Source organism: Anguilla anguilla, chromosome 9 (assembly GCF_013347855.1).
Source record: "Anguilla anguilla isolate fAngAng1 chromosome 9, fAngAng1.pri, whole genome shotgun sequence".
Taxonomy (NCBI): Eukaryota; Metazoa; Chordata; class Actinopteri; order Anguilliformes; family Anguillidae; genus Anguilla; species Anguilla anguilla.
In genome coordinates this window covers 20,772,911-20,799,463 of record NC_049209.1, presented here as the reverse complement: position 1 = coordinate 20,799,463, position 26,553 = coordinate 20,772,911, and the positions used below count along the sequence as shown (strand labels likewise).

The 26,553-nt window shown below is 42.4% G+C and overlaps 1 protein-coding gene across 3 annotated transcripts; it reads left to right on the top strand.

Moving 5' to 3' along the window:
* Positions 1-53: 53 nt before the first annotated feature.
* usp28 (ubiquitin specific peptidase 28) lies at positions 54-26,529 on the top strand. 3 transcript variants are annotated; one of them, XM_035434390.1, is made up of 26 exons: positions 54-237; positions 2,136-2,210; positions 2,927-3,047; positions 3,394-3,502; positions 4,008-4,170; positions 6,523-6,609; positions 7,297-7,434; positions 8,890-8,960; positions 9,633-9,709; positions 9,976-10,124; positions 10,342-10,469; positions 10,721-10,816; positions 12,604-12,789; positions 13,320-13,534; positions 13,998-14,068; positions 14,503-14,731; positions 16,451-16,657; positions 16,965-17,119; positions 20,088-20,456; positions 21,172-21,267; positions 21,822-22,000; positions 22,546-22,624; positions 23,217-23,296; positions 23,511-23,634; positions 25,211-25,406; positions 25,804-26,529. In XM_035434390.1, exons 1-26 carry the CDS (start codon positions 190-192, stop codon positions 25,977-25,979), a joined length of 3,624 nt encoding a protein of 1,207 aa, XP_035290281.1. In that variant the 5' UTR covers positions 54-189; the 3' UTR covers positions 25,980-26,529. The 3 variants fall into 3 exon arrangements, with proteins under 3 accessions (XP_035290281.1, XP_035290282.1, XP_035290283.1); XM_035434392.1 differs by lacking the exon at positions 54-237 and adding an exon at positions 1,682-1,761 and having other exon boundaries at positions 25,804-25,979; XM_035434391.1 differs by lacking the exon at positions 2,136-2,210 and having other exon boundaries at positions 55-237; positions 25,804-25,979.
* The last annotated feature ends 24 nt before the right edge of the window (positions 26,530-26,553 follow it).

Sequence of the window (26,553 nt, the reverse complement as noted above, 5' to 3'; positions counted from 1 at the left end):
AAGGGATCGCGCTCGCCACAAGCATCTGTGTAGGTAGGCGAACGCGCTTTCTGCGTGCGTGAGACCGTAGCGTGTGCGCGCTTGCCGTGTGTGTGTTTGTGGTGTGTGAGGCAGATGAGCGGAGCAGGCGTGACTCCGAAGTAGGTGGAGGTTTTTGGGGAAAAAGACGAAAGAATCTGCTCCGGAGCTATGAGAGTTGAACAACATTGCGGGCATGGGGATACCTCGGCAAATCCGGTGAGCAAATGAACAGATGCGGGTTCCTTGACCACTGAAAAGTTTTAAACCGAGTGTTAAAGACAAACGGGGCTTTTCCATGTGTCAGCTGTAAATACATGCACCAGCTGTTTGATATGCGAAAACCATAAAATTGGAAGTTTAAACGGATAGTCGAAGTGTCGAAATTGTTATCCATAGTTTCCATATGTAAATGTTAATTATATATTTAGTTACTGGACTGTGATATAATCTATAATAATCATTTGCTACCAACGTTGATAGCACTGTAAAACATTGAATTTTGGTTAAACCGTCAAGACATCATCGTGATTATTAAGGTCGTTGTTGCCGCTGAATTACTTGTTGCTTCGTACTGTAGCCTACTGTATCTTAGCCCGTTCACCCACAACTGCGCCCCAAATGCCAAACCGAGTTCACCTGTCACAGCAAAGCGGCCACATGCACGGCCCGATTATTTATGGTTACTGAATGGTTTACCATTACAAACTGTCAAGTGTTAGCCAGAGAAACTTTGTACTGGTGGACAGACGAGACTCTGGTGGAATATTTTCTGTTTTTTATTGGCATTTATTTTGCCATCCAATTACATTTTTTGTGATTTACATGATGTAAATATTAAGCAGAGCTCAGCAAAGGGAATCTATATTATTTGATCAAATGGCATACCAAAGGATAGCAAAAGTGCACAATGAGTATTTTCCCCAAGTACAGGCAATGATTATTAATTTAATTATTAGTTGATAATTTGTTATATGCTTTATAGCATTTCATTAAATGTAACATCTTCATGAATGCATTTTTATTCCTTATTTTTTATCATTTGGATTTGAGAGACCACAATTAGTTTCTATATCAAAGTAGCCCTTTGACTTTATAATTAGAGTCTGGCAGACTAGAGGCAACATTTCCATTCTCCTAACTTGTGCCAAAGAGAGACTGCAGATTTTGTTTTCTGAGCTCCCTTGTGCTTGTGTCAGTCAGAGCCCTGCTGCATGGTGAGTGGAATGATAAACACAGGAGTTATCTGTGTCAGGGGCCAAAAATAGGCCTTGACCAGAGTGCCATGGCCCTTTCAGCTCTCCATATATGTCTCATGCCTTCCAAGCTACTGTGTCGAACTGTCTTCAGGCCCAGTGGCTGTGACATTTCCACCTGCCTTGCCCTAGGCTTTATATAGCCTCATACGTGCCTACTTGCTTCTCTTAATCTTAATTGGTCCACATAGTTGTAGGGTTTTTATTTTTTTTAATTTTTGTTAATGTGAGTCATCATGGATGCAAGTTCCCGTTTCAATACAGCTGCGACAGAGTGGCCGCAGTGGTCAGTCTGTTTACAAATATGCCATGCGTTTGATGTTTCAGCTGGGGCCTGTTTCAGCTGTTACTTGTAGTCAGGAGTTGCGTTCATATTACAGGTCTTAAGGTTTTTAGTTACATTCATGTGGTGTAGCCATTGAGGAGACGGCGAGAGAGGTTGCGAGTTTGATTCCCAGGCAAGATACTGTTATTGTACCCTTGCAAGGTAATGAATTGCTTCAGAAAATGTCTAGCTGTGTCATATGGATAAAATGTTAAAGAGATATTTATGCCACTATGGATAAGATTTTATGATTATAAATAATAAAATAATAAAGGTAATCGAAGAAACACAAAAAGTATTTTCCCTGTTCTAGGGCATCAGCAATACAAAAGATGTAAACGTTCTGAGGTCATTGTATTTGAACAAAGTCGCAATTTGAACTGTGGAATTCAATTGTGAAATATAAAGCTATGATTTTAAATGTTTTCTTATTGTGTTTTATTCAGCTCCACACAAATCATGAACATTTTGTAGAGTCCAGCTAACTAGTGTTCAGTGAGACATTATTATGCTGATTTGGAATGTTTTGTCTTTAGAGCCAGTTGGTGATCAACCAGCTGAGGGAAATAACTGGCATCCAGGATGTGCAGGTTATATGGGCAGCTTTGAAGGTACATTTTATTTATTTCAGCCTACTTTAAAAAAAAAAAAAAAAAAACTTGTTTAATTTGTTATTCAGCTTTTAAATGTTATTTTGTCAATGGTAATGTTTGTTTAAGTAACAAGAAAAAAACTTAAAATCATAATATAATAATATAATTAGTAAACTGCAATGTAGGTAAAATGGAATCATGGACTGTGTTCAGTCTGCAGCTACAAGTGGCCCATATTTGATTTTTTCCTCATATGTGACACAGTTCAGATTTTTTTTAGAATAGTGTGAACAGTGAAAAAAACACATGGAATCTTTTCAGTTCTGATTTGTGCCACATCTGAATGTGGAAATAAATTGGAGCCACACAGTTTGCATGTGACTCGTTTGGATGCTCAAATTGGAATTGTTCAGTCCATACATGTTCAGGGCAATGGTGCGGGTCCATTTGGCACAGAATGGAATTCCCCACCTGACCACAGGTACCCAGGCGAAGTGATTTTTATGTCACTTTCCAGTAACAGGATAATAATGTTGCAATCCTGCACTGGCCATACTTGGGTTCCTTTACAAAATGAATAAAAACAGTCAGTCTAAAAAATCCGATCTGAAGAAAAAATGGCAGTTGAGCTTTGAGGTCTGCAGCCTGAATGCAGCCCTGGATTTTAGCATCTGTCGGCCTGCCTGTGTCTTGTGTTGGTGTTCATGTGGCGAGGTCTTCTCTTGGTGAACCAGGCCAGCCAAGGTGACGTGAGCAGGACCATCAGCCTGCTGACTGCACAGTCCGAGGGAGGGCCCATGGCGGAGGAGCGCTCTGCTGCAGACGGCACGGGGGGCGTCTGGCTCACACAGAAACGTAGGTTGGAGAAATGCGGCCTTCCAGCAGGACCAATCAGAAGATGCCTTTGTCCACTTATATAATCGAGGAAGGAAGTGGCACTGGTGTTGGCACCATGCTGTTTATTTCTTTAGTTTTTTTCCCTGAACCATAGCTTACTGGGAAATGTAGTATATCAATTATTTTGCAGTACTACTGTGTACATATTATGCATATTGCTATGGTTGCGACAGCTTATACATGTGAGCTGGTTCTCTGTAACTTCAAAGTCTCTCATTAGTGGAGTACTGAAATGGTATATGAAACTGCTTCATTAAAGAGGGAATTGGTTGTTTTCATTAATATTACGTTTGTAATGTTTCAGAGGTTGTTGACATGACCCCAGGTGGGGCTAAAGATGAACTTCAGACGGCAATAGAGCTCAGCTTGCAAGAGTCTCAAAACGCTCAGGCAGAAGAAAGAGAGTTTATCAGGTATAAACGGTCTTTGTGTGTGTAGCTAGCCTCCAGAAAGTCGTGTGAGTGATGCCAGGAATGTTAAATATGTATTTTAATGCATACATCCAGAAGACAGCGCTGCTGAAAAATATTCCACAGTTTAATGCACCGAAGTGAAATTTATGTGCAGTGTGACAAAGATAACATTTCCCACATTGTCATGTGACAACGACCTACCTAATGACCCATGGTGGTTAAAATATGCATGCAGCAAGGAAATTTCACTTTAAATGTATCATTAAACTCTTTGTAGGGTGTTTTTCCTTGCATGATTTGTGTTTGAATTCTACTATGTATGGTGCTGCTGTTTTTCAGATGAAAGAGTAGCCTGTGTCCCTAATTAGGAGTATGGGCCTCTTCAGGGTTAACTCATCTGCGTGGATGTTCCTCTCAGTGTATGACCCCGCACCCCCACGCCCTCACCTGTCGTTTCTCTCCTCTTCTCCCTGTGCATCGCGGCCCTTACCCCGGCTGGCCCCAGGGCGCTGGAGGTCAGCGCGGAGGAGAACGCCGCTCGGATGAAGAGGAGGAGGTGCGAGGCCTCGGGGGAGACCTCCAGCCCGGCCGACTGGATCCGGCAGGATGACTGGCCCGTGGGAATGCGCAACGTGGGCAACACCTGCTGGTTCAGCGCCGTCATACAGGTGTGTGCGCGGCTCCCCTCGTTAATGCGTGATGACTCATGCCGCCAATTTGCCCCTTTTTCACTAATTTTTTATTTTGGTTTCTTGTGAATTTTTCCACTTGCGTTTACAAAGGCACGGTTAGAGTTAAAAAAGCAAGATGAGCTTGACCCTGAGCAGAAATTACCAAACTTGTGTTTTCATTCCTCTCTTTTTTTTGTAAAGGGCCAGATGGCAGCTTGGTCTTTTCTTGGCTTTTTCCACAGTGAACAGGTGTTGAAGTCACTGACTTTTATTTCCCCTGCAACGTAATGGTTTTGGCTGTTTTGGCAGACAGATCAAGTTCCCTTGAGATTTTGATATGAACCTGGCAATGCTGAAGATGGCATTAGACATTGCCCTGGTATGAAGGGAGGTGGCATGCACATTTACAAAGATCTTAGCCCCATGTATGTGACCTGCCATCTTGAGCTATAGAAACATGCTCAGTATGTATAACCTGCTATCCAAAATACTATTACACACTGGTAATGTGAATGCGATCTAAAACTGTAGTAACATACTGAGTATGTGTGCCCTGCTAAACAAAACTGTCGAAACATACTTAACGTGTTCATGACAGCTACACAATATATAGTAACACATTCAGCACATATATAATCTGTCATCCAGAACTGTAATAGCATACTCATCATGTACACAACCTGTAGCCATGTGAAATGTTCTCATCATGAGTTTGCCTGGGAGGGATTTTAATATTTTACACTTTTGAAGAGTTGTACAAATCAGCTTGGGTTTTAGCCATATGAAAAAGACTCTCGTGGTGTAGAATGTAAATCATCCTTGACCAGGGTGAGTTCTCTGCATTGCTATGATGGTAGCGATGGGGAGTCTGCTGTGCTTTTTGTGACTTTTTTCCATGTCTGTCTCATTATCTGGCTGTCACGCTGGCTCTCAGTGAACCTGCCCTTTTTTGTTCACTCAGAGCAGTGCTTAGGTTATACTTTATGTTCACTTTGCTCCTTGAAACTGTTGGGAACTGAGAATGGCAAGACGTAACACTTACCTCACAAGGCCGTGTACTTCAGGGAGTCTGTGAAATGGTAACAAAAAAGATGTAAGCGCCAGAAAGCAAAAAAAAAAATGTTTCTTTGTGTAGAAAAAACAAAAGACCATGTCTGTCTTTTACCAATTTTTCAACACAGACAGTGATTTTAAGTAATTTTGGTGAACAGTGAGCTTGTCGATTTGCTTTTGTCAAGATAAAACTAATGCTTGCATTTTAATGTGAGACAAAGGATGACAGTTGATGGAATCCAGGCCTGTGTTATATCAAACATCAAATTAGCACTGTGCTAACAGGAGCACGTATTACCTTACCTGAAATGTAGAGCACTTAACCTTTCCTGTCTGGATATTGTGATAAAAATGAAGCGTATATTGTATAAACAGTTATGACAGTGGGACGAGATAGATAATTTTTTTCCTAACAGGCTCTCAGCACACTAATTCTGTTAAGGCTGTTCCAGCTCGATTCTAGTGGAGAGTATCAGTTTGCTCTTGTCGTAATTCAAACTCTCATTGGTATTGATAGAGTGCAGGAGTAATTAAATACTGCGGTGTTTTGAGGATATGGAGAGTCGTGAACTTTGGTGGCTGAATTTAGATTATGGCGGAAAGTTAGAAAAACAGAGAACGCTAATCTTTCTGTATTTCATCCAGATTGGTGCCGTATTGACCTGCAGGGCCTTGTTAGCGGGTCCATTAAAGGGAGCAGTGATTTGGGGTGGGGGGGATGCTTACGCATTTATGGAATTCATAAGAGTTTATTGGTCTGTCAAAACATTCAGTCATATATTCTGTAGCAAACTCCTCCTTCGACTTAACCATCTCTTTTCCTATGGCAACCAGTCGCTTTAACTACAGAAATGAATTACCTGCAATGAAACAAGTATATTCCGTTCAATTTTTTTTAACCCTTTGTCTGTTTTGTATTGTATGACTATTTGATAAGGATGTCGTTGATTTTGTTGCAGTGCTGAAATTTTTCGACGTTTCAGTTTCAGTTTCAGTATTGATTGTGAGGTGCAGGTTCTATAAAACATACTGAAATATTGTTTATTCACTCATGTGTAACTTTATTTTTCAGGCATAAAATCACTGCTTGTTAATCATGTGAAATTGGCAACAGGCACATGGCTCTCCAGGTTTTTCATCGGTTGTAGTGCCATTGACAATGACCTGAAATGACTGATCTATGACTGTGACCTCAAATGAACTGACTCCTGTAAAAGCTTCATGCTTTTACAGCAGCTGGTCTTCACGCCTTTGAAATGTAAAGCATGTCTCTTTTGTTCCCTGTGTGCATTGCAGTCGCTGTTCCACCTGCCAGTGTTCCGCAGACTGGTCCTCAACTACTGTCTCACAGAGAGCCTACTGCAGAAGTGCAGGAGCCACTCGGTTAGTGGGGGCCTAGCCTGCACGTGGTGTGTGTGTGTGTTTACATGTATCGCATTCATTTGGCAGACACTGCCATTCCGACTTACTTACAGCATCAAATAAGGTTAAATGAGCCCAAGACGAGGCCTGCTGAGGCCACACACACACACACACACACAGCCTTCGCCATTCACACACCTCACCAAGAGATAAGATTAGCTCACCAAGCCATAAAGTGCAAGGTCTCCATCCAAGGAACCTAATCTTCAGGCAACTGCGCTGACTTTATGGTGTGACGGACGACACTCTGTCTACCAGCATGACGAACGACACTGTGTCCAGCAGACACTCAGATGATCACTCACATTACTGGGGAAGAGGCAGAGTAGGCGTGTAAGGTATATCAAACATACCAAATCAGCGGTAAGAAGATATCAGCATTTCAATCATTCTGCCCGCTGTGAAGAGTGTAGGTGCTGGCAAATTTTCATTAGCAGTGAGCCCTTCACCTCTATACCTTAATTATAACTACCTACTGTATGACCTTACCTACATCTTTGTACCAGAAAATCGTTTAAAGCCAAAACAAGTAAAAGCGCATCTCTTGATTCCCCTGGGAAAAGTCATGCTGCAAATAACTGAAAATAGCAGATTGGGGGAAACAATGCAGGTGGCAAGAACTGAGGGGCGTGCGTGTGTGTTTCGTAGGAGAAGAGGAACATCGCTTTCATGCAGGAGCTGCGGTGTCTGTTCGCCCTCATGGTGGGCTCCACCCGCAGGTTCGTGGACCCCTCTGCCGCTGTGGAGCTCCTGAAGGACGCCTTCCGCACCAGCGAGGCCCAGCAGGTACAGCATTCCCACTTCCCACGCCCACGCGCCTGAGCGGATGCTTGCGTTCTGCTCTCACCACATAAGGCCTACATGGTGGTTGTTCATGTTTCAGTGGCGGTTATTCCTGCTAGCAGTGGTTGTCTTATTGTTGTGGCTGCTGTTACGTTTGCTAATTTAGTTGTTTTTGTTTCCACTGGTGGTGAGGTGCTGAGATAGAAACTGACTTGTTTGACTCAAAAATATGAGACTCAAAATATTGGTACCCAGGAATACAGCAAAAACATGTTGAACAAACAGGCAAAACAATCCTAAATCAATTGAGGTCAGTGTTCTCGATGGTAAGCTGGGAGTATTCATTTCATTCCTTGGTGTGGTCTTCTCTAGTTGACAGATGGTTGGCAAAGAGAGAAGACCTAGCTGCGGGGACAGTTTATAGTAGTTCATGTTTTTTAGTTACGATCAGGATGAACTTTGCAGTTGTATGCAAGATGCAGGATTAGCCCCTGAAGATTTGTGATATCCCTTGTGTCTGGTGTGAGTCAAATTGACCCATTTTAAATGTTTAGTAAAATAATGCTGCTTTTGAGAGATGCATTGCATAACCAGTGACTAAACTGACTGACTAAATTTGGTTTTTGTTTTCTATTTCTATTTTTGTTCATCATCAGGATTTGCAGTGTCTTTTTGCCTGGTTTCTTTGAATATAATCAGATAAAGAGGAAGACGAATTGAGAATGTCAAACACTGAAACAATGAATACCAATAATCTAGTGCATGAAAACCATGTTTCATTTAAATTTGTCGCTGATAAACATGATTTATGGCCCCTTTGCCTTCATTATAGAAGATTTTTTGTGTAAATCACAACTTTATCACAAACAAATGACACTTTCATTGTTAAAGGTAGTCTAGCAGAGGTAAATGGAGACCATTAACAATTTATACACTATATTGTTTGTATTGTTTGGAATTAAGATAAAGATAATATATGGAGTATTTTTGCATAAATTTTATTTCTGTATTACTTTAAAATCCCAATAACATCCTGGGTATATGTGACTCAGGCCCGCCATTTCACAGGTGCTAATAAGTAATCAGAACACGGGGGATATATGGTTCAAATCTACAGGCCTCGTTTGCGCAGGCATGCATATGGCACAGAGCTTTTTCATTGTGCTGGGAGAGTGAGGGCTCATAAACCCAGTAATGGGTGGGGCTTCCACGTGCTGTGAATCGCTGACATAACCAAACCTGTCTAAGTAACGTTCTTCACGTGGCAATACAATATGATTTCTATTCAGTGTGATCCCTGATACATTCTCAAAGCTCAGTCTGTTTCTGTTCGTAATGTCTGACTCTTTCATAACAAGAAAATGTCACAAGAAGACCAGGCTTCACATCTGACAGAGTCAAAAAACCACATTGTTTGTGATGCAGTTGTTTTATAAGTTTCTTTTTTCTTTCTGCCAGGATGTAAGCGAATTCACCCACAAGCTCCTTGACTGGCTGGAGGATGCATTTCAACTTGCAGCTAATGGAAAGTAAGCAATCGCCTTTATTTAAATCCAGCGAGGGACTAATGTTAGCATCACGGTGTCTTTGCTCTCAGTCGAGCTGAGCTGCCGGTGATGTCACTAACCATGCATAATGAATTTGTGCGTAGCCACAAGAAAAACCTGTTGTTTAAATTAAATTTGCATGACAAATAACTCTTTTGGACATATCAGTAAATATTGTAGGAATTGTTTATGCCGTACATTTTAGTATGCTTCCAAAGATTAATGTTTTTTTTTGCCTCCCGTGCCCTCAGGATGTCCATGCCTCAGAATGTGTAACTCTGATTCAGTTGTTCTCTAACTGTCTAAGGCCAGGGCCCATTTAAGAGTACATGTTTCTTTTATGACTCGGCCTATACTGGAATGCAGCCAGGCATATGGAATTCAAATATTTGTAAGATATGTCAAAGCAACTGCATAACTGTAACTAGCACACTGCTAACTGTAACGCATGCAGGATTTTACTGGGCCCGATAAGAATGCATGTGTGGAATGCACTGTGTGCTGTTTTTTGTGATTGATCTCTGCTGTCATGACCATCTAGAGAGTCCCGACACACAGTTTGAAAATGACTCTTCTACTACTACTCTGATGAGTCCAGTTTGTGCCTGATTTGAGACTAAGATGGTGTTCCTCTCTGCTGTATCCAATCCTTAGCAATTCTGATGATAAGCAAAAGAATCCAATGGTTCAACTGTTCTATGGCACATTTGTGGCAGAGAGAATGCATGAAGGTAAGAAGAAATTTTAGCCCCTATTCAGTCTAGCCCCCATTCAGTCTAAGTATAATGTATTTTGTCATTAACTGTAAGTTCCAAATGCAGAAACTATGTCCTGACATGATATTCTTAGATTGGCAGTTATATGAAGGAAAGGAATATGACCCATAAAATGCAAAATAGTAACAAACATAAGTGCATTTATCAAAATTTATGCCAAAGCGCATTTTATCCAATACGTAGCCAATACACATCTTTTTTTTTTTTTTCCTAATTTCAAGGAAAAACCCTCTCCAATATTGAACAGTTTGGTCAGTACCCTTTGCAAGTGAATGGATTCAACAATTTGGATGAGTGTCTGGAAGGCGCCATGGTGGAGGGGGAGATCGAAGCTCTGCACTCGGATCAAACCATTTCCTCAGGGCGAGAAGTAAGCCTTAGGATTTTTAAAGATATTGCAACATCTTTTACCAACTAACAGGGAATTCACACTTGCAGGAAAAAAATCCACTGGAAATTCTGTTTTGTGTTGCATACGGACACCCACCAACTCTAACCGAATGCAGAAGAAAAATCTCACAAATTAAAATATGCTGTGCTACTTTTCATCTGATCTGAAAATTAACACAAATTCTATCTGTTTGCAGCGATGGTTTTCAAAGTTGCCACCAGTGCTGACCTTTGAACTGTCCCGGTTTGAGTTCAATCAGTCTTTGGGACGTCCAGAGAAAATACATAAAAAACTGGAGTTCCCACAAATTATATACATGGACAGGTGAGCTGTGTGCGCGTGATATTCACATTTTGTTGTTGTGTGTATACGTATACATAAGGCATCATAGAAAGAAAAACATTAAATCACAATGCTATGTATAGCATTGGCATGTCATGCATGTATATATAGTATGTTCAGATGGAGCCTCGCATTATGTAATGGGCAGTTGTTGAAATGGCTCCTCTGACACTGAAGCGGGTTACAGAGGTAAAAATGGAGAAACTCAGGAGGTTGCTGCTCTGTGTGCACAGGTACCTCCATAAGAACATTGGCCAGATGCAGAGCAGGAGGGAGGAGGTGAAGAGGCTGAAGGAGCAGCTGGTGGTCCTGCAGCAGAAGCTGGAGAGGTGAGTGGAGTGGAGGGGTGCGAGGGACAGCCTGCCATCATCCAAAACAACCGAACACATAACAGGGTCCCAAACTCCTTCCAGTTCTTTTAAAAAAGTAAAGTCCAGGCATTTGCCTCATTTGTGGGCCTCATTTGTAATATAATCTTGGAATTCATCCTGAATGCGATTGGTGATTATTTCCTAAAATGTTCCTATGAAAAATTTATAAAGTCTCCATACCCACAAATAAATGCTTCCACGCACAATTTGTTTATAAATCAGAAATCATCGTAAAATTGTGTGCAAGTGAACAAGCTTATCAATTCCACCCTCAAATATCCTTATATGCTCCCTACAAAGCCATTGTCACATGATATAAAATTGATATATAGCCATTTTACGTCGTTCTTTTTCTTTACGTTTTGATAGCTTACAGCAATATTAATGTTATACATTTTAGTATTGCATAGCTCAATATTTGTTACAATTAATTTAAATTTATTTTTAATTGTCAGCTCTCAATACAAGCCTTCTTTTGCTCACTCTCAATTGTATAATGTTTTTGTATGTCAATCGTCATAATGCATATTTTTAAAAAGTAAAATATGCACACATCTTCTACATCAATTTTCACATGACATCAAATATTGAATTTAGATCTAATTTGTGTGTATGAACATTTTTTAAATAAGGCCCCTGGACTATAAATTTCTTGAAGGTAATGTTATGGCAGATGCACTTGAACTTAAATTTGATTAGATTTTTTGCAAGACTCTGGTGACCATCAAGAAAAGATTCATGTTTGTGTTTTATATATGCCTTAGAAATGGATCAGAAATCACTCGGTACTCAAAAAGTACCATTCTGAGATATTATACTTTCTCATACAATCTCATGTATTTAATGTTAGCATGGCCACAAAGACATTTCCTGCATTTCGCCTTTTGCATTGTAGAAGGCCAGAACAAATTGCATTCTTGCTGTGTTGATAACACATTTTGACAAAAATACCGAGTGAGAACCCGGTAATTCTCCAGCTCTCAGGTTTTCCATTCAAATGTACACATTATGCAGAATCTGTTGTACTGCATGTGCATGATGATGAATGTACTGCACAAAGTGCCAATTTACACATTCTGAAATGTGCCTCACTGCATGCTGTGTATTCTGATGGATAGTGGTCGAAAATACACTAAAATGTATTGTGTTGCTAAGTACTTCCCCAAATAAATGTATCAACAGTTAAAATTAGGGGGGGGGGGTATAAGCTGCAGAGAATAAGGGACACGTATGATGCTTAGTGGGTGGCAGAGAGGTATAAATCATGCAGAGAAAGAGAAACCACTTTTACATGCATTATAAAATACAGACATATGTGCCAATATCCTCCTAAAACTCAGCAATTAATTTTTTTTTAAAACCAGGGGACATGTCTCCCTGGTTTTAATCTCAGGAACCATATATTCTACTATTCTGTTGTTTTGTGTAGAGGGTATAAAAATGTACATGTTTGAATATATTTTCACCGCAACATGTTTTTGTCATTCAATATACTTGTATTATGTAAAAAAAAAAATACTGTCTGCTGTGTCTCAGGAGGATATGTATTTAAAATGTATGTATTTGAAATACCAGCCATCCCTTAGATTCATATCATTACATTACCTTGCGTATCCGTTTCAGTTTCTTTTCATTGGGGCTACTCAGGGTTTGGAGGTGCTTGTGTGACATATGACTGGTGTGAATACATATTTATAGTAAATATTTGGTGCCCAGGTACAGTTGAGCATTTCCCTTCTCCACAGCTATAAGAATTATGGCTCGGGGCCCACCAAATACCCCCTGGCAGACATGTTGCAGTATGTGCTGGAGTTTGCCACCACCAAGCCTACGAGCATTTCGCCCATCGAGGACCTGAGGACCGCGCCCTCACCTGCCCCAGCCTCCTCCGACACCCCCCTGCACACAGACCCCGCCCATGAAGGCTCCAGGCAAGGAACCGCCGGCTTTCACTGCTGCTGATTGGTAGCGATGGAAGAGTGAGCACCGTAATGGGGCGGACCTACCATGCCCTGCCAGTCTCAGGCTTTTGTGAACAAATGGAGTGGTTTTTTTTATTCATGTGCTACTGTCTGAACTCAATTAACTTGACACTATATGGCAAGTTAATTTTGGTTACTACTGTCTTTCATACGTGATGCACAGTTAAGGAAATGTTTATTAACTCCAGGCCTATTTTGGTGTTCTAAAAGCCTTGCTTTCTCTCACCGCAACCGTTTCGCATCCAAAATATTTCCACCAGGCTCATTCCATATAAAACATATGCTTTTTTATATGGCTTTCACAGATTCTCTCAAAGGTTGGCATGTACTTATTTTCATGTTAATGTTTCAGTTTTACTCTTGCCATATGCTGCATTGTACCTAAATTATTTAAGTAGTACCAAGCTGTAATTGCATGTTAAAGCACTTTGTACTCCCCTTATTCCAGCGTGAGGTTAAGAGATTGTTTTGGTCCCTAGTCCGTCAGAACCAGGAGATGCAGGCCCATCTGATGGTTCCAGCTGCCCACAACTCACAACACAGAGAACCCCCATATACAAGCCCTTCACCCAATGCAGACCCCCCGCGGATACCCCCATGCACCCAGCCCCCCACGGTGTCACGGAGGAGGAGCTGCACTTTGTCAAGGGCTGTCTGCAGCGCTGGAGGACAGAGGTGGAGAACGACATTAACGGTACACCTGTTGCCATGGCCACCACCTCCCCATTAGCTCGCATTCAGCTCGCCCGTGTGAAGGGAAGTCAGAGTGTTTGGAATTAGCGGTAATGTTATAGTCACTCAGCAGCAAACTGCATTGGGGTGATACCTGCTGCAGGGGTCTGGGTTGAAATGTCAGTGATTTGCATGTTGTGCTCTGTGTGGGTTCTCTGAGGGTTTTCAGTTACGTGTGCCCTCCTTCGACTGGGCGTGGTCCCTCCGTGCGGTCCGTGCTCAGGCTCACCACCGCCCTCTACAGGATGGTGTGGTTACTGAATCTAAATTAATGGGTGTATTTTCTCACAATTTCTTTTTATCATGGAATGGGCGTTTTAGTTGGTGTACAGTGCATACGTTGTATGCAGTTTTGAATGTCTCTTTGCCAGCCCCCACTCACTATTTTCCTGTGACCGATGTATATTCCTCCTTCCTGTGTGTAGAGCTGAAGAGCAGCATCGAGAGGGCCAGCCAGACTCTGGAGGGAATGTACGCTGACCGTAGCTTATGCCAGGTAACCTGTCCGCCTCAGGTGTGTCGTCCTGTATCGACAAATGTCCAGTGAGCAGGCTAGCAGGACGAATGCGGGTTTGCACATACTACTCCCTATAGCCAGAGGTTTCTTCTTGGGTCTGTTTGCGTGCTTCTTCATCCTCCTGGCAGTTTTTTACCCTCGCTTTACATGCACTTTTTGGGGATTCAGGCCCAGTCCTTCCTGTTTTTCCCATTTCCTCGTAAAGCATCTTTGTGACGGTAAAAAGCCCCACAGAAATAAAATTGAACCGAATTGGATATTGTTGATTTTATTTCTGGCGCACAGGGAGACATTTTTATCAACAAGTGGTTTTTGTCAGGCATGGCTTTGCTCACCACGGATGCACAGTAAACAGATCTGATTGCACACAGAACACTTAAATTGCCTGAAGCTGAAGGAACGGTTCGTTGCAGGTGCCCTACCGGCTTCATGCAGTGCTAGTCCACGAGGGCCAGGCCTCAGCGGGCCACTACTGGGCCTACATCTTCGACCACTCCCGCAAGCGCTGGCTCAAGTACAACGACATCTCGGTGACCGAGTCGTCCTGGGAGGAGCTGCAGAGGGACTCGTACGGCGGCATGACGAACGCCAGTGCCTACTGCCTCATGTACATCGACGACAAGATGCCCCACCTCATCGCCGGTAACGTCTGTCTACCGCTCCTCTGCACCCGCCTCTGTCTCCAAAAAGGCAGTCCTTCTCAAAGGACCGAGGTTGGGTGGGCTTATCCAGCTAAGACACTGTGTCCACTGTGTTTCCAGTGTCGTAAGTGACCCCCAGATTGGGTTTGAGTCTTGCGGCCTGATTTTTGGTTGCTCCCCTGGCCCAGTCTGGTTCACTGCTCATACCCTGCAGCTCAGCTGGTGGATTGCAGAGAGAGGAGGGCCATTATCATGCTCTTTGGAAGAGAGCACCTTGATCTCTCCTGAATTGACTATGGATCTGGCAGCAATGAAACTGCCCCAGAACTGGGGATGCTGTTGGGAGAAAAAAACTAGGTGCTGAAATTGATTGAAAGGGATAATATTCTTGCTGCATTTCATATTATTATGTTTATCATATATATTACATATATAGAGTTACATAAATGCAAAAGTATTGGGACAATTAAACATTTTCTGTTGTTTTGGCTCTGTACTACAGCATATTGGATTTGAAATAAAATAATGAATGTGAGGTTAATATGCTGGGTGCCAGCTTTAATTTGAGGGTATTTATATCCATATCCGGTGATTCATACATAATCCCCCCGTTTTCGGGGAGCGAAATTAAATGGATAATTGGCTGCTCAGCTGTGTCTTGGTCAGCTGTGTGTCTATGCGTCAATAGTTCACACAGAAGTCCACACTTTAACCTCATATTCATTGTTGTATTTGAAATCCAGTGTGCTGGAGCACAGAGCCAAAACAACAAAAATGGTGTCGCTGTCCCACTACTTTTGCCTTTAACTGTATATAAAATATATCAAAAGGAACCTCAAATGTTCCCTGAAAAATACAATTGTGGTAGTTTATGATACTGTTTTCATGTAAACCACCAGACCTTGAAATTAATTTGAACCACAAGCCGTGGGAGAATTAACCCTAGGGAAGGGGGGAAAAAACAGTAAACCAGGCCTGACAAGGCACGTTAGTAAATGCTTGGTTTATCCATCCCAAGACTTTCCCTGGTGATTTATTTTCTCATATTACTCCCCAAGGTGCCTTTTAGAAATAGTGCTTTTGAATATTACTTTATATTAAGGTGCCATTATTTAACCATTACATAGACATTAGTTAGAACATTATAGCCATGTATTGCAATGGCATCACTCAGAAACTCCATGAATGTGACTCTAGGGCAGGCATAGTGCTTTCTGCTTTGACTGCTCTTTTTAGCTTAAACACTAAGCATTCAAGTCATTTATAGAGTGCACATTATAGAGTGCAATTAGTGGCTAGTTTAGGACAGCACTGAAACATCAATATTAACATATTAGTAGAATATTTTATATAGAATATTTTTAAAATATATCATTTTAATGTAACTAATATTTTATTTGTTGATGGTCAAATAACAGGTAAATTCTTGTGGTCATAATTTTATATATATTTATAAATATCTTAGTAAAGGAGAAAATGTAGTAAAGGAGATTCCTGTTACGATGATGATTATTATTATTACGCAAATGTTGATATGATTATAAGAATATTAATAATAATATTATTCATCACCATCACCATACTCATGTAATAATAATAATGATGTACCCAAGCTAAAAATGTTGCAGTGTTCCCCACTGTTGTGACCATGAGTAGATATGAATGATATGAGTGATTCAGATACACATAGCTGTAACTTAGTCCCCTCCGTGCCACCCAGAGGACACAGACGACGAGACAGGGCAAGTCCTGCAAGGCACGGACTCCCTGCCCCGGATCCTCCGACACTACGTGCGGGAGGACAACCGCTGGTTCCAGCAGGAGCTGCGCGAGTGGGAAGAACAGTTCTGCAAGGTCCCGCAAGAGGAACCGGCCGCTCCCCCAACAGAGAACACAGAGAATCCGGAGCCAGGACCAGCGGCAGAAGGTCAGAACCTGCTAGAGAACGGCAAATACAGACAACGTACTGTGGACTGAGGTCCTAGAGAATGGTTATGGATCCAACTGCATGATTTAAGGGGCTATGTGTTCTTCAACACCTTGTGGTTGGACTTATGGGAACTGTAGTCCAAAGCTGGAGGTACTGCAAGTCTCGATCTTGGACTTAACCTCACACCTCTTCAGTATGAAACAGTGGACACACTGAAATTCAGTGCCTCACTGAAATTATCAGGTGTTATTGTTTGAGAAATCCTCAGAGCAGTCCTCCCTTCTAATTGGCTGTGTCCTCTCAGAGCCTGCCCCAAGACAGCCGACGCCCACTTCGCTGCCAGCAGAGGAGGCTGGTCTCACTGAAGTAGAATCGGCTCCAGTCATCAGTGATGCCCCAGACGAGGTGCAAGAGGCGCCCACTTACCCCGTTAACGAGGTGCAAGAGGCACCCACTCAGGTAAACGAAGGGAAGACAGCAATCACCTGAGAGCCCAGAGCAGCAAAGGTCCGGTTGCTACTTCATCAGTACAGGCAGTCACAGGGTATGCAAGACCTACCCAGTAACTGACGTATTTACTAATATGTTTCCTGGCTTCCCCTGGTGACATTGAACATGATGTTTGCAAATTGAATATTTACTTGAAGTAGTTCAGGTTAACTGTTTAACTGGACCCAGGAGTGCAAGTGCTCCACCTGTGATTTAGTACTTCTGCAGCCCGTTGGTCTATTTTAATATGTTGAGTTCTTGTAAGTGAGAACTAGTAAAATTGACAAGAAAAATGGTTTTAAAAAAAGAGTTCAAAATATATTCATTTTGTTTATGTGATATACAAATGCCCTTATTCAGATTGACTGACAATGTATTTTGACTGTTACCCATTTGCACAAGTACATATTTACCTGGGTATTTCAGATTGATAATATCTTGCTAAAGGAGACAACAGATGTACCCCAACCTGGGATTTCAGCCTGAAAGATTCAGCCATTTTCTAGCTATGCTGCTGTCAAGTATTATACTGTGTAGACACATTATAGACTGTATAGACGTCGTTTGGGCTAGTGGGCAGAGTTGGCTTGCCCTGCTGGAATTATGAGCTACAGCAGAACAATGTGTCTATATCCCCCTACCCCAGCCTATCAGCAGTAAGACACTAGACACCTCTGCCCTCTGGAACATTCCGGGCATTCCCTGATTGACGGCGGTGGCTGTCAGGGATGGGGGCTGTTGCGAGTGACGAGCCAGGTTTTATATAGAACCTGAGTCCGTTATTCCTCATGTTACAAGAAGAGAGAGGTCGCTCAGGAATGGGCCAGTGACTCATCTGACTAAGAAAACAGTGGATTTTCTGGCGTGTGTCCTACATGCCTAGTTTAGTCATGGGAGTCTTAAAGCAATTATGACCAAAGATGTTCAAGTCAAGAGGAAAGGTGAGTGGTAAAAAAATACAGCAGAACAATGGCGAGCTGGAAGGCCAGTCCAGCTAAAGTTCTGGTTCAGTCCATTCAAACCTAAAACTACCGAATTATCTGGTTTAATGAATTCAAATGACCATGTGGTGGAGTTTCTCGGCATTTAACCATCCAGGCTCTATATCAATTTTAGAATACCAGTTGGCCCAGATAGTTCTTGTGTGTGATGAAGGATATTTAATGTATTTAGAGAATTTTCTGATGGCTTGCCAGCTTTGCAATTGCAGTTCTCGGGGATTCAGGGGTTTGTGGTCTAAAACAAGAAATTACACTGCAGGTAACTCCAAAGCAACTTGTACAGTGAATTTATGGTTCCAGTGGTTGTACATATGTTTATTGCCCTACTGTTCTTCAGATAAGCACATTTAATTTTATTTTTGACCGAAACTATTTTCTATGACACATGAACCTAAGAATGTTACGGTCAAAGAAACAAGTATTGCTGCAATATAAAAACTGATGATTGTGAATAAATGCTATGAAATTAATTAATATGGGCCTCCAACATGATGACACTTACAACTGCTTCAGCGTTACTTGAATTAAATAAAGAAAATCGAGGCCATCAAGTCACCAGAAATGCCTCTAGCCATCCTTCACTGCATACAAAATCTGTCTGTACCAAAAACATACACTAAAACTAAAATTCCATAAGAGAACTGTAGCTTTAATAATCAATTCATCTCCTGTGATCAAGCATTAGATGGAACAAAAAACCAGAAACATCGCTGGCGCCCCTGAACCAGGGTTGCCTTCGCCTGCCCCCTGTTTGTAATCCTTGGTGCGGTGATGTGATCCACGCTTTAGAATCCAATGCTGCCTGTGCCAGTGTCAGCTGTGGCTGGGGGTCCCATGTGTACACTTTTGTGGGGAGATGGGGAGGGGGAGGGGGAGGGGGAGGGGGGGGGGTTCAGTTGGCAGGGTTTCATCTTCATTGTGAAAGGGTCTCTCCTCTGATCGATTTGGCGCCCGCAGTCTGCCTGCGCCAGCTGCGCATTAAGTGTAGTTGTCTGACACAATGAGTGCCGGGCTCTGCTAGTGGACTGCAGAGTGAGGGAAGCAGCGGCTGCCATCACATGCTTCAGAGAACGCGAGCGCTCCAGCCTGTGCTCTCCTGAATTGACGCAGGATGAGACAGGCATACAAATTGAAAAACCGTCATTGTGAGATGGGGAGGAAAGAAAACACGGAGGGATAAAAATGACTTTTTAAATCTGATTTTTTAAAAACCTAAAACATCTAATTTCATGTTTCTGTCTGGGAAAGTATGTGTTTTCTCATTGATGACATTCAAATAACATTTTTACAACGACGACAAAATATCTTTGTTTACCATTATACCGTAGCTGAAGAGAAGGTTCCCTCTGGTGGTGGAACGGTTTGTCGTGTTTCGCTGTTTCAGTTCTGTACAATGTTTTCCTTTTCCTTTAAGAAAGAGTCAGAATATTGGATTCTTTGTGGCGAGATGTTCCTGTGGAGTGTTTTTATCCACTTAAACATAACTGGTGCTGAAGTGGCTCCATTCACCCAGGATAAAAAAGAAAGGAAACACAGCGGGCGGCCTTGAAAGGCTGTTCGCTATCTGCAGCTATTTTAGTATGTGGTACATAATGGTAACATATTCAGCTCCTGTCACATCAACTTCCGTGACCCCTCTCCCCCCCCCCCCCCCCCCCATACTCAAATATAGTCCTGAATTTCCCTCCTAAATAGCAGGCCAGTGAGGAGGGCTTGAATCCAAACTATGCTTGAACCAGAAGGCTTTAACTTCATGTCTCAGGTGGGACACTGCAGTTGTGCCCTTGAGGAAGCTCATCCTGAATTGTTTCCATAAATTATCAGCTTTGTAAATGTATTGTGTGCAAACTTAAGCTTTTCTCCAAACACGGGTGGCCATGCAGAAAATAACTCCTGCTATTTTATGGTTCCACCTATCTCTCTCTTTCACACTTTAGGTGTCCCAGGTAGCCCAGACAGAGCAGGAGCCAGAGCCGAAACCAGAGCCGAAATCTGAGCCAGGGCCTGAACCAGAGCCAGTGGCAAAGCCCGAGCCTGTGGCAAAGCCCGAGCCGGACATACAGGTGGAGGCAGAGGTGGAGGTGGAGAATGAGGTGGAAGCCAAGGGCAGTGGCATGGAGACTGAACCTAAGGAGGAGGAGGCGGAGCCAGAACCTGAGCCAGAGGCCTCGGATTCGCCTGCAGAATCTACAGACACGCCCCCCGAGGAGAGTGAAAGGCAGCCTGAGAACCAGGTGTCTGAGGTGGAAATCCCCAACGTGGGTAGAATTCTGGTCCGCTCCGATGCAGATGGATACAATGAAGAGGTACGTACTGACTTTGTACTGGAGAGTACTTCCCCTAGAGAGAAAAGGTCATATTGTGCATATACTGCATTGTTAACGAAATAATATATACACAATATAGGATGATTCAGTATTGGATGATTCTGAATGATGATTCTTGTCTGATTCTGCGTATTGGACTGCTGGTTTTGATACCTCAGAAAAACTTATATTAGAGGGTTATTACACCCAAATATCCAAAATTTCTATGATATTCTACGTTCATATTCGCTTTTCATATAGTCTGTATGTTCCAATGTCCAGTGAGAGCATTTGTCCAAATAGATGGGAGACAAAATAACAAAGTAACTGCACACTCAGATTTCTCAGACTTCATCAACATTTGTTACCTTATAATTTACAGGGTTAAACAATATGAAAGTTAATGTAAGGTGATTTTAATCTGTAGTTTTGACCTTTGGATTCCATTGTATTTGCCCTGATTGAAGGCTTATGTTGAAACTTTACTTGGGGACAAACAAGGGGTGGATTACTAGCACTCAACCTAGTAAAATCCAGAAATTTAGATTTTGAGTGGAATATCCAACATATAGAACAGGACAGGGCAGCAACTGAATGTTCTCAGTCTGGAAACTGCATTTTACACATTGCGTTTGCTATGTATTCTGACATGCCACCAACTCTGTTTCTGGCTTTTGCTTTTATGTCTGTGCTGCATTGCTCCCCCTTGTGGCAGATGATGCTCACACCAGCCATGCAGGGAATTATCATGGCCATTGCCAAAGCCAGGCAGGTTTTTGACAAAGATGGGCCCGAGGCTGGACTCATAAAGGTACTTCAACACCCATAACACACCTGCTACAACAGTCTGTCTATGGCAGCATCACATAAGCATGCAAACATTGCTGGACTTGGTTGTTTTGGGCGAAAATTCCAAGGAAAGTGTCTGAGTGGATGTGCCTTGGAAAAAAATCTTATAAAGAATGAGGGTCAGCAGTTCCAGTGAATAACTTTTCCTTGGGTTAATTTTCAATACTTTGTCATTTTCCTCCAGAAACTGAATAATAATTCCAGCGAAAAATGCATTTTAAACTACAGCAGTAAGGTATATAAATGATCATTATTCAAATAACTGCCATACTGTAATAATAGAAATGCGTAAATCAGTCATGATATTAGCAATGATTTCATAAACAAATGTTGTAAACTGATTAGTTAATGACACTGGACAAAAACTGGAGTGTATGTGCCTGCTTCTCCCTGTGGTTTCTATAGGTCTGTAGCTTCCCTTCCTCGCTCTCTCCTTCTTCCATGTCTTCTCTCTCTCACTCACTCACTCGCTCACTCACTCACTCTCTCTCTCTCTCTGTCTCTCTCTCTCACCAGGCTTTCCACGAGGAGTACTCCCGCCTGCACGAGCTGTCCCTGGAAGAAACCACGCCCCAGCAGGACCCCCGTCTACAGCATGTGCTGGTCTACTTCTTCCAGAATGACGCTCCTAACCGCGTGATAGAGAGGACTCTGCTGGAGCAGTTCACAGACCGCAACCTCAGCTTTGATGAAAGGCACGCGCCCTCTTCCACACTGGCCCATTTCTCTGACTAGCATTCCTTAATTAGTATTTCAGTAGGAAATGATGATACAGTAATACAATTTACTTCAATTGTTGCTTATAACCTAAAAGTCCATTAAATCAGTCTGTTAAAAAGTTATTGGGGACTTGTGAAAGTATTTTATAGTAATTTGACTAAAACAGTGATAGAAAAAAATAATCTTTCTAAATCTCACATATGCCTATTATGCCCTGAGTAATACTGAGTGCTCTTCACTCAGTTTATACATCCCATTATACAAATCTGCACATGAATCAATAATATTATATTGGTTCCTTCTCAAAATGTAGTTGTGTTTTGGTCGGCAAAAGAAATCTCCTTTCCTCATATCCGCATAGTACAGTACAGTATTTGCGGAGTTTCAACAATGAAATAACCCTAACCGTAACCCTTATGAATGCTGCGGGTTTCCTGTAGTCTTAAAGACAATGTACGGCCGTGGTGTCCTGCTGGTGACACGATAAACATCGATCGTATTTTTCTCCGTGATATTCCAGGTCAATCAGCATCATGAGGGAGGCTCGGGCGAAACTGAGGCTGATCAGGCCAGAGGACATGGACATGGAGGAGTACACGGTGAGGCCTCAGAGAGCAGCTCTGCGCCATTATTAGTCCTAACTCATTTAGTAATAATGACTAAGTATGCTAATGTAATTGCTAATGTAGTGCAGTAAAATTAATTAGCAGTGCCATATAACAATTATTGCACTTATGATAATTGTTATATGATGCATTTTTCTAATTTATTATGTTGTGTAATGATGCATTATTGCTTTGTAATCTGTTACTTTCTGAGGAGAATTGCTGAACTGCTACTATTAAGTCTGGGAGGTGTCAGCTGAGTAAAAAGCATCTTAAATCCGGTCAGTTAGTAGGAAAAATCAGGTGATCAGACGCTAGGTCAGAGTGAAAGGCCCCAGTGTGGCAGTGTGGCCTCTCTGGGACCTGGTGATACACAGCGTCCAGAATAAGACGTGTGGCTGAAACGCACCCTTTGGTTCCCTCTGAACATGGTGTGGGGTTAAAGTCACACATTTCGGATAGTGCTTTCCGTTTGCTACATTTAATGCAGGAGAGGGCCCAGGCTGTGCAGGTGAACATGCTGAAATGTGCACTGCTGTTTGAGGTTGGCTTTGACTGAGTCTTGTGCTTCTTTTGGGGGGTGTAGAAATGGCACGAGGATTACAGCCTGTTTCGGACCGTGTTCTTGTACCTGCTGACGGGCCTGGAGCTCTACCAGAACGGAAAGTATGCAAGAACCTCTGGACATGTCAGCTATGACATCCCCCCCAATCCCCACCAACCGCCATTTCCCCCACCTCCCCCAACCATTTCCCTAAGTGAAACACCCTCCCACCCCCATGAAACACCACCCGTTACCCACCCACCCCCACAACACTTCCCCCCTCCAATCTCCTCAGACGTACGGCCTGTCCTTCAGTGTGCTCTCGTCTGTTTGCAGGATAAGAGAGGCGCTGAACTACCTGGCGTACACCTATCAGAATAACATGGAGCTGCTGAGGCGTGGGGAGAGGAGGGGCGTGGAGCAGTCACTTATTGCACTTTACAGGAGGAAATGTCTGGTGGTGAGTACGCCCGTGCCATAAACGCGCCTATTTAAAAGCTGTGTGACCCATCGCTTGCACAGAATTCCCACGAGCCATGACAATCCTAGAACATTCTTGAAAAGTAATCGTTCAAAACAATTTTTGTCCTGGAAAATACTGTGGAAAAAGTCCCATAATGCAGTCAAATAGTTCCAAAATGCAAGAAAAATTGTCCTGAATGAGTAAGTGCTCATAGGCCAAACAATTATTGCTATGAAGTAAAAATATTTTTGAGGCATATATCTTTCAAGTTTGGACAGCTTGTATCCTATATGTACTATAATGGCAATAATTATTAGAATCATCCAGATAAAATTGGATGAAAAAATGTGTCAAATTCTGGTAGGTGTGATTTTCTCAGATTAGTATTTTAATACACTGTCAGTATTTACAGACTTTTATTACTAATGTTGGTAGTATGAGGGGGAAGTAAAATCTTGGTTGGTGCAATTTTGAAGTTGCCAATATTTGACTCCCTTCCTATATTAAAAAAAGGCAAAGCCTGACAATCACCAAATTCATAATGAAAAATCATGTACTGTTTGCAATTACAACTTTTTGTGACCAGTAATGACAGGGGAGGGTGTGGGGGGGGGAGTCCAATTCTAATAGAGGCAGTTTTACACCTGCAAAAATCAGACTCCCCACCTATATTAAGAATGCAGTCTGACAATCATCAAAGTCGCCATGCATGATTATCTCTTTGTATGCTGTCAACTTTTACAACCATTTGTTACCAGTAGTGTCAGGGGAAGGTTTAAGGGGATGAAGTCAAATATTGGTAGATGCAATTCTTAAGCTGCCAAGATTGGACTCCCCTCTTATATTAAAAATGCAAAGCCTGGTTATCACCAAATTCACCAGTCATAATCATCTCTTAATAAGCTTTCAGTATTTACAAGCTTTTATTACTGGTAGTGACAGGGGAGGGTATGGGGGGGTGGTGTGGGGGGTGGAGTCAAATTCTGAAGGTGACAAAATCTGACTCCCTCCTATATAAAAAAAAATCAAAAGTCGGGCCATTACCAAATTAATGTTTATTCCATTTCTGTTTTTAAAAAAGTTTAGTTCACAGCACAGTGGTTATATTTCACTGTAGTTTGTGAATTTTATGGCAAAGCCTCAATTTCAATGTCTATGATGCGATTTTTAGTAGGGCCCTAATTATGATGTTATGAAGCAGCATCCTCCATTAATGCCTTGTACCCTAATATAGCTAACCGAAATGTTCCAGTCTGTGGGCAATCATGGGCCATCCTGCATGGCCGCCAACTGCAGTTGGCACACACAAAGTAAGGATTTAATAGCAGACAATGTGGCGCACCACTACCCCAGAACCCAGTGTATTAGCAGATCGAGCTACCAAACAACTGCTCGAACATGGCTGCTCTGTACATTTGCGGTTGGTGAGCGCTTCTCTTGATGGCCTTGATTGCACCCTGCACTCTAAAAGTTGTGTGCACACCCCTGAGTGCCTTTGCTAGCGAATGGGGTGGAGCTGTTTACCTGTGGTTTTGTCATGTGCCCTACGAGTCATGTGCCACCTTTGCTCCAGGAGCTGAACGAGAACGCGGCGACGCTGTTCCGGAGCGGAGAGGAGAGCGACGTGGAGGAGGGCGTGGGCATCATGAACGACACGGTGATCCCCTGCATGCACCTCATGATCCGCGACGACATCAGCCAGGACGACCTGGACGCCATCGAGGTGATGAGGAGTCGCTGGTGCTCCTACTTGGGCCAGGACATGGATGGTGAGCTGACCTCACACTTGTCCCTGTGGGATGTCCTTTGTGAGATGCTTAGGAATTCAGCATCATATGCAGAACACTAGTGCAAAATCTTCTACCTAAACAATCGGCAGTACCTAAATTTAGTTTAGCACCTATGTAATTAGCTGCATTCAGGTATTAGCAGAAAATGTTCAGTATAATTATGTTGTAAATATAATATGTACACTCTGCTGCCCTGAATAAGGGCACGGACCAAACAATAAGAACTATGGAAAATGCTTGCTGCTTATGGTTTGGCATGTGAAAAACTGAGAATGAAAAATGTACCAAACACATGAACAAATCTACAAACATGCAAATGCGCGTTTCTCTGTCTTTTCCTGTAACTGTTCACCACCTTGCGGTTTGGGCACTGAAGACATCCTGCAGGAGAAGCTGAGCGAGTTCCTGCCCAGAATCTTGGACTGTTCCGCAGAGATGGTCATCCTGAAAGAGCCTCCCAGGGTCCGGCCCAAGTCGCTGCATGAGCTGTGCAGCAGACTAGCCGCAGTCATGGAGTCCATTCACAACGCCTCCGTCGTCACGGTCAAGTAAGACAGATCCACTCATTTGACCTCTCACACCGCGTGGATGCCACCTGTCGGGCAACCTTCCTCTCAGGAAGGTTTCCCGAATCTCACTGGATTATTCCAGTGTTCAAGCACCTGTTTTAATCTTGTATTTTTTTGCTGGTTTATTTTCTTTTATAAGTCTGTGCATTGTGGAATTAAATCAGGTGTAAACTTCCTGAGGCTCACATTGCTAAATCATGCTCAAAGTAGTTAAAGAGCTGAGGTACTGTTTTTTACTGTTTCTTGTTGTTTTGGGTACTGAAGAGATTAAACTGGGAGTAGCCAAAGTGCCTCAGGATGAAAGTCAAACCACGAGTTTATTTTTATCTTTTATTTCACCTTCCATAGCCATTCACCAATGATATAAAATTAGGTCTGAATTTAAATGTGACTATAGAGATTCAAAGTCACAGCAGCCTTCACGTTTGTTAATTCAAAATTTGTTCATTCAAATTTGTAAAATTGTTTCACTGTTCTACAGTGGAATCTACCCATGACCTGAAACATCAATAAACGTTCACCCTTTTCTTTCAGTTCTTGTCTTTTCTTTCTTTCTG

Bases quoted from the DNA above. Each gene is read 5' to 3' on its own strand.
- usp28 (XM_035434390.1), top strand. From the start codon at position 190: ATGAGAGTTGAACAACATTGCGGGCATGGGGATACCTCGGCAAATCCG. The intron at 238-2,135 runs GTGAGCAAATGA...TTTTGTCTTTAG, and splicing joins GGGATACCTCGGCAAATCCG to AGCCAGTTGGTGATCAACCA. The intron at 22,001-22,545 runs GCACGCGCCCTC...GTGATATTCCAG, and splicing joins AACCTCAGCTTTGATGAAAG to GTCAATCAGCATCATGAGGG.